This window comes from Equus quagga, chromosome 9, assembly GCF_021613505.1.
Source record: "Equus quagga isolate Etosha38 chromosome 9, UCLA_HA_Equagga_1.0, whole genome shotgun sequence".
NCBI classification, from domain to species: Eukaryota; Metazoa; Chordata; class Mammalia; order Perissodactyla; family Equidae; genus Equus; species Equus quagga.
This window is the reverse complement of record NC_060275.1, coordinates 95177848-95186140: the sequence shown is the minus strand read 5'-3', so window position 1 is coordinate 95186140 and position 8293 is coordinate 95177848. Positions and strand designations below refer to the sequence as shown.

Genomic DNA, 8293 nt, shown 5'->3' with positions numbered 1-8293 from the left:
GGTGTTTTGAGCATCAGCAAAAGTCTGTAACACTGGCTTTTCTTGTTCTGCTGTCTAGTGTGCGGGCTCTTCCCTTCCACAGCTTGGTTTGTCGGTGCTCTTGAGTGACAAGCTGGAAGTTGAGAGCTCTGATCCAAAGGCCACCGAGAGCCTGGACACTCGCTCACACGTAAACGCTCTGCCCTGCCGGTGACCCTCGGCGCGGCTGGGCAGCGCCTGGAAGGGGAGAGGCGTTCACACCAGGGGCCGCTGAAACCTCAGACTCTCCGAATAAGCCCACGCTACCCAGTATGCAGAATCATATCGCCATTGGCCGGTGCTCCCCAGACACAGGGCATAGCGAGCAGTAATAGGAAACCCTGGTGCCTTCACGTCTCCTGGCAACTAGTTTTGAAATCCATTAAGACCTTTGGAATTCGAGATTTAGCCCTTGTTCTTTCTTTCTCTCTTTCCTTCCTTCCCTTCTTCCTCTCTTTCTCCCTCCCTTCCTTCATTCTGCCCAGGAGTTTAGGGATGACTTAATTGCTGGGAAACTCTAAATCTCAATTTACAGTGTGTGCGGATTACCCTCTCTGTGGAATTAAATTTTATGCAGATGCCCCTTTTCCTACTGATTAGCAGCTCTAATTAAGAAAGTGACAGTTCTCGCAGGAGTTAGAAGGTCCTACCTGAAGATTCAGGGTTACGTAATCTGAAGTCTAAACGACCCAGAGGAGGACACGTTACCCACAGTAACATTAACGGTGTCAGAAAGAGCTATAAGGAGGGTGCCGTTCATAGCGACCGACGCTGGTGCCTGAAGTTGCCACATCTCTGGAAACCCCCATTTGCCTTTTCACCGTCACAGGTGAGAAGTCTTGCTCTCTCAGGCCTCGGCTTAAACAACAAAAACAGACGCAGCGCCTGGGGAGGCGGCACTGGGGATACGAGTCGGCTGCAAGTTTCTGCCGAAAGAGGGCGTTGGTCTAAGACTAATAGAAAGCCGTGGACAGGGACGCCCAGTCAAATGAAAGACCACTTAAAAACATTTTCAATTTATTTTAATTTGCGGGACTTAAGTGTCAGAATCCTCCCGTCCACTATAGCAGTTCACATCGCAAATGACCTCGGGGTGTTAGCACGTACGTTCCAGGGTCAAGTTCCATTCGAACCTGCCCTGAAGCGCGGAGGACCCCGCAAGGCTCCTCTGGCTACGGACTTCCTCACGGCCGTTTCCATCCTTGTCTCCACTGCTGTTGTGGATGTGACCAGCGGCTGGACTGGGTCTCCGACGCAGGACCTCTCGCTTTCCAGAACCGCGAGCACAGAGTCTAGCGCGCCCCCGAGCAGAAGTGGCTGGATTTCCGAGCGCAGGGGCTGGACCGGAGCGTGCGCGTGCACCCAGGGGACCCTCGGAGTATCGATTTAGGGAGAAGATCGCTTTATTTAGTTACCTGGTTCAGCAAACAAAGCCCAGAGGACGCCTTGGAGATGCTTTTCAAGCTTTTTGCCACCTCCAGAAGCGGAATCGTTCTCCCGCCTCTGGGAGCAACAAGTTTCGCTTTTCTGCTCGCAATGCGCCCGCGGAATGTCTGCGCGCGGGGACGCTGGAGTCCCCGCAACGCTGCGACTCCAGCGCGAACCCGCTCGGCCGGGGGGGGGAGAAGCCTGGCGCGAGAAGGAGGAGGGCGGGAGAAGGATGGGCGCCAGTTAATGCCCGGGCTAGTTGGACGTTCCAGGTCGGCGATCGAGCCGTCTGCACTGGGACCTTTGTCCCTGTTCCCTGACTTTGCGCCAGGGGACAGAAAGGTCGGGTGCCTGCCCAGAGTTGGCGCGTCAGGAGGTAATGTGGCCGGAGTGCGAAAGAGGTGAGAGGGAGCAGGACCTGCGGAATTTCGCAACGAAGCTACCAATTTCTAGGACCACCCCCTTTCTCTAATCCTTTTGTGTTTTGCTTTTTTTTTTTTTTTTTTTTTTTTTGCACGGTGTATGTGTGCCTGCGCGCATTTCTTTACTTTCCAACATTTCCTTTTTAAAGCCCGGAACAGGAGAGAGCGCTGCCGCGTGCGGGGCGGGGGAGAGGCGGGGACCCCGGAGGCGGTGCGGTGCGGGCTCCTGCCCCTGCTGAAGTGGGCGACTGCGGCTTTAAGGAAAATGCGGAGGGCTGGCGAGGAGTGGGGGTTAGGGACAGGGGAGGGGTGGGAAGGGTAGGGGTGCGGGGAGGAGCCCTGATGTAAGAATGTTAATGACAGGCTCCCCCAGCCCAGCCCCCCCACCCCCACCCGCTGGAAATACAAGCCCGGCCTCGGCGCGCCATGTGTGGTAACACGCTCCGCCGCTGCCACGCTATTTAAACGCGGGCTATGGATCCAGGAACCGGCGCGAATCAATGAGATCAAACGCGAGGGAGATGCACCGTCAATTACAAGCACTGGGACAAGTCTAACTTTTTTTTCTTTTACAAATACGCTTTCAAAAGCAATCTTTGCAACGCCCAAATAGGAAGCCATCTCTGAGCAAAATAGTATATATAAAGGGAGGACGAATATATATATTTATAAGTATATATATAAATATATTGCAGGCATACAGGTTTACACCCGGTGAACTTTTTCTTCTTTTTCTTTTCTTTTCTTTTTTTCTTTTTTTTTAAAACGAGTGAGATTGCAAAGAAGGACTCTTCCTCTCTATCTTTTGGCAAGTTAGTGGAGGGGGTATTCTGTTTTCTTAGAGCGCCCAAGGGGGCGCAGGGACCTGGGAGAGAAGAGTGGGGAGGAAAGAGGAAGGGTGGGTGGGGGGCAGAGGGCGAGTCAGCAGCGAGGGTAGGCGCTTTCCTGCGGCACGATGCCGTCCCTGCTGGTGCTCACTTTGTCCGCGTGCGTCCTGCTCAGCTGGGCGTTGCTGGCTGGCAGCACGGGTGGCGGTGGCGGCGGGGGCGCGGGCCCGGGCGGCGGGCGCCGGGAGAGAGAGGCACTGCCGCCTCAGAAGATCGAGGTGCTGGTGCTGTTGCCCCAAGACGATTCGTACCTGTTCTCCCTGGCCCGGGTGCGGCCGGCCATCGAATACGCGCTGCGCAGCGTGGAGGGCAACGGGACCGGGCGGCGGCTTCTGCCACCCGGCACTCGCTTCCAGGTGGCCTACGAAGACTCAGACTGCGGCAACCGCGCACTCTTCAGCCTGGTGGACCGCGTGGCGGCGGCGCGGGGCGCCAAGCCGGACCTTATCCTGGGGCCGGTGTGCGAGTATGCGGCGGCACCGGTGGCCCGGCTTGCAGCGCACTGGGACCTGCCCATGCTGTCGGCCGGGGCACTGGCCGCCGGCTTCCAGCATAAGGACACTGAATACTCACACCTCACGCGCGTGGCGCCCGCGTACTCCAAGATGGGCGAGATGATGCTCGCCTTGTTCCGTCACCACCAGTGGAGCCGTGCTGCGCTGGTCTACAGCGACGACAGGCTGGAGCGGAACTGCTACTTCACCCTCGAGGGGGTCCACGAGGTCTTCCAGGAGGAGGGCTTGCACACGTCCGCCTACAATTTCGATGAGACCAAAGACTTGGACTTGGACGACATCGTGCGCTACATCCAGGCCAGTGAGAGAGGTGAGCAGAAGCGCGCTCCTGTCCCCCGGCCCTAACCCAACCGCTCTCTGCGACTCTCCCTACACAGCGGTCCGCTCTTCTGCAGACCGCACTACCCTCTGCGGCACTGAAGACCTGGGGAGGGCGCGCATGGGGACTCCCCTGGGTATGCGCTGCCTGGCTGCGACGACCTTTGACCACCGCTCCTTGCGGTCGCGGGGTGTACGTAGAGGGTCCTGGGGAGGTGATGGAACCTGGGGGAGGGGCATCTGAGCCCGTAGTTTCCGTGTGCCCATGCCCAGGTCTGACAGGTGCCGCCTGAGTATTTTTTCCTCGCTTCCCCTTCACCGGCGCCGGGCTGACGATTAGGGGCTCACTCCCAGTGCCCTGCCCCAGCCAGGGTGTGAAAGCGTGCAGAGGCCGAAAGAACTTGTTACCCGGTCGTTTCCCGACGTGCGCCCTCTCCTAGTACGGAAGTGCATGCACACGCGCTACAGCGCGCGCGCCGCCACTTGGCTAGCTGGGGTCTCGGGGTTGCCTGGCTGCTCCTTCCACAGATCCCAGCGTTCTTTAAAAGGCTCATTGTATCGCCCTTCTTATTCCTTCCATGGCCCCTCTAGCCCTTTATAAACGAGCTCCTGTGGTTTGTACCAAAAATGCCTCTCTGTGTCTGGACTCAGGCGACACTCACTTTCCCCAGCGCGTTCGGCATCGCGGTCTCTAAAGCGTCAGGAGCGAGGCTTTGCGAAAGCGCGCGCTGGAGAAGCAGGCGCTGAACCTCCTTTCCACGGGACCCCCAAGTTTTCTCCGCGGCTCTGTGACGGTTCGAATAACCACCAAACTGGACAAAGAGTTCAAGGCTGAGGATGGTGGCTCTGGCTACAGGGAGCGGGAGGAGAAGCGGGTGGTCGCGGATACGTAAGCGCGGAAGCCCCCGGTGCGGCCGGTTGTACTGTGGAGCACACTGCCGGAAGGCGGGCTGAGATCCCAGCGTAGCGCAGTTCCCTCTTTCAGGGTGTCAGGTTTGGCGTGCACAACGCTCGGGGAATCTCGCCCCGGCTTCCCCTCGGCGCGCACGCGCCTGGATTGTCGCTGGCGCAATTTGGGCAAAGCTCCCCACGACACCACGAGGGGGGACCCAAGGGGAGAGGGGCTGAGTCAGGAGTGGGGCTCCCACCTGGGCGCTGCCGGTGGGAGGCAGCGCAGCCGGAGGCTGGGGGGCCTCTGGAACAGGTGGGAATGGGCAGAGGCGCCACGGAGGATGGCGCCGCGGCCGTCCCTCTTCCCAATTTGGCCACCTTGGATTCGGAGTGAACGCACTCTTTAGAGCGCAGAGGCGGGAGGTGTTGACTGTGGGGATGCATGGCCAAGTTTTAAGCGTTCGAACTCCAGGCTGTCTGCGCCGATTCCCTGCCAGCCAAGCAGGCGGGGCGCCGGCTTTGCTGATGATGAAAAAGGGCACTTGTATCCAACGGCTGCGGACTCGACGCCCAGCCGAAAAACCCACATCTACTTCTCTCCCTTTTCTCAGTCCCCAGGTTACTGTAGACCCCTGCAGACCTTGGGCTGCTCTGTTCCCCCCCGGAAGCCGATTCTTTAGCTCTCAGCGTTTGAGGGCCTGGAGCTAAGAGTCGGAGACTTCGCTGGAGCGGCTGGCGATGGGGGTGTGTCCCCCTACAGGCGAGATCCGCGGTCTGCCAGCGCGTCTGTGCTGCCACCGCCGTGGAGGGCTCCATGCGGGCAGTGACCCCTGCACACGTGGCCTGGGATTCATCGTCGGCCCAGATGAGGGCAGATCTTGGCCACCATGCCCCTCAGCCTCACAATGGTGTGGCTGAGGCCAGTGGGGAGTGAGGGCGTCAGTGCCCTGGTGGGCCTGGGGACTTCAGAAAGCTTGGGCCACAGTCTGCTGCTGCTCATGATTTTTTAATTACATGTTCCCAAGTCTCTTTGCTTTTTTTCTTTTCTTCCAACTTTGGATTTAGTGGTGACAGTTTGCTCAGCTGACCTGCATGTTTTACAGGTGATAAGGTTCCCATTCTTACTCTAAAATATATTTCCAACAGCGACTTGGCAGATGTTCAGAAGTGGAAAATAAAATAGTTTCTTGCCTAAGCCCGCTGCCCACCGAAATTCCCTACTCTCTGGAGAGAAAGTGGCTGGATACAAAGCTCTCTGGGGATCTTTCATCTTTTACTAATCACCATTACTTCCCTATAAGCGATTAATGGGTTAAATCGGGGTTCAGTAGAGGGGTTCAGTGGAGTTGGATGTGCGGAGCGCCTGTCCTGGCTCAGGCATTCACTGGCAGGAAGCCTGGGCTGCTGCTAAACCTCTTTACCTCGGCTTCTCAGGTAAAGTGTGGGTAGTCGGGGACCCCCATCTTGGGGATGCTGGGAGGATTAAATGAGTTAACACACAGAATGCACTGGAACTATGCCAGATGCATACTCAGTGCTCAGTAAACGTGAGGTTTTATTATATTTTACATATATGATGATAATCCCCATTACCAGAAGGAGAGGGCAGGCCTAGGGGCAAGACCCCTGGGCTGAGTAGATGTTCTGGATTTGGGGTCTCCATTCAGCTGCTGTGTGGCCTGTGCAAGTCACTCACCTTCTCTGAGGCTGAATTTCCTCTTCTGTTAGTGAGGCAGATGACAATCAGGCCTCATCAAATTGACATTAGGTGGTTGTGATTTGTGCTCACTTAAGTGTAAACACGTACCCGACCATATTTTTGTCTTTGAAAATTCCAGGGGCCCGCCTGGTGGTGCAGCGGTTAAGTTCGCATGTTCTGCTTTGGCGGCCCGGGTTCACCAGTTGGGCTCCCAGGTGGGGACATGGCACTGCTTGGCACGCCATGCTGTGGTAGGCATCCCACATATAAAGTAGAGGAAGATGGGCATGGATGTTAGCTCAGGGCCACTCTTCCTCAGCAAAAAGAGGAGGATTGGCGGCAGATGTTAGCTCAGGGCTAATCTTCCTCAAAAAAAGAAAATTCCATATGAAACTTCATAGAACTAGAGAGTTTCCCCCCTTTTGGAGATTACATTTTTAGCACTGTTTTGGACTTAAATTCATCTTTAAAATCAGATCACAAATGTTTGACTCTCTCACAGGGTAAAACCTGATGATGCCACCCTCCCAAATAATAATATGACTAAAAAATACCATTTGGCTATCTGCTGTACTGCAGAATGAAAAACTGAGGGATATTAATCATTCATTTCAGGGATTTTCCATCAAAGTCAATAATTAAAAAATTTTGTTTCTCTCATGTCTTTCGCTAACATATAGTATCACCAGAATACACACACCTGAGTATATATTATTTTTAAAAATAATGACCTTTATTTAAAATGGATTCCCTCATACCCTCATCTACTGCCCTCAGTATTCCACACTCAATGATCAATTTATTTTTAAAAAGGCAAGTTTAAAAACAAATATTATTTTCAAGCAATAAAAGCCAGTAGTTTTGTTTATACATCTTATAAGATGCAGAACTAGAAGTATTGTACACACAAACATTTTTGTATGAAGGGCTGTAGTTTTATCCTTTTAGTTAGTAATATGTCATTAATCTGGGCCTGCACAACAACTGTAGAGATAACAATACTTAATCAGCACAAGAGTCATTTATTTTTAGAATTAGGCTGGAGTAAATGACCCTGTGGTTGATCAGTAGACCGTTTAAGCAAAGAACCCACGATAAGTGTAAAATAACTAACACACAGCAGGGGAACACGTGACACAAGTCTTTTTAGGAGCAAGAGTTTCCCGTCTCCCACTCCCCCTTTCTTACTTCCCAGAGGCAACTGTTTTCAACTCTTGTAGCTGTTTCTGTGAGTATTTGACTTCATACCTCTACATAACATGTTACTTTTGATTTTTTCGGTTTTGGGTCTTATCTCTTGTCATCCCAGGGAAGATGATGACTTAGTTCTCTTTTACTGCCTGTTAACCACACACTCAAGCTTTCCTTCCAGTCATCCTTCCAATATGGTGTGTCAAAACATTTAGTTAGCTCGGTGTTCAGTGTCTATATTATTATCACCTTCTGAATGCTACTTGTAGCTGAGCTGTATAGACTACTATGATGACATTTTCTTTATTGTCCTACTTGCTTTCCTTGAGGTTAAAAACAAATTCTGTTTTTGTTTGTTTGCTTAGTTTCCTATGGGCTTATAACTAAATCATCTACCAATTCTCTGTTTTAAGCCTCCTGTGTTGTTCCAGTTTGGTTATTTTCTAAGCATGCTGCACAGTTGTCACTCTGGGTTCTTTCTTCAACACCCTCCTGCAACTCCCATCACCTCTCTCTCTCTCGGACTAGATCCCTGTGTGTTCTTCTTTCTTGGTTTATACTCTTGTTTTGGTGGAGCACATCCTCCAGGAGCTTTCTGAGAAAGGATGGATGAGAGTTAAAGTTTGAGACCGTTCACGACTGAAAATTTCTTCCTCCTACCCTTATACATAATTATACAATTGTAGGTTGGAAATCATCTTCCCTCAGAATTTGAAGGATTGTCTTCTAAATTCCAGTGTTGCTATTAGGAAGCTTGAATTGATGCAGATTCTTGACCTATTGTTTATCTATTTCTTTTTCTAGAATTTTTCAGAACCTTCTCTTTGCTCCCAATGTTTTAACCTTTCATTATCATGTACTTTCATGCCAGTTATTTTGCTTTATGCATGTTACGATATTGTAGGGTAAGCCTCTTCAGTTCAG

General features: G+C 52.6%; 1 protein-coding gene across 2 annotated transcripts in view; it reads left to right on the top strand.

The window, feature by feature from the left end:
* The first annotated feature begins 1910 nt into the window (after nt 1-1910).
* Nucleotides 1911-8293, top strand: part of NPR3 (natriuretic peptide receptor 3) — a 69127-nt gene continuing 62744 nt past the window's right edge. The window contains exon 1 of one of the 2 annotated variants that reach the window (XM_046672247.1): nt 1911-3580. In XM_046672247.1, coding sequence (XP_046528203.1) covers nt 2824-3580 — 757 coding nt within the window. In that variant the 5' untranslated portion in view covers nt 1911-2823. The remainder of the gene's footprint in view (nt 3581-8293) is intronic. The other variant, XM_046672248.1, reaches the window with a different exon arrangement.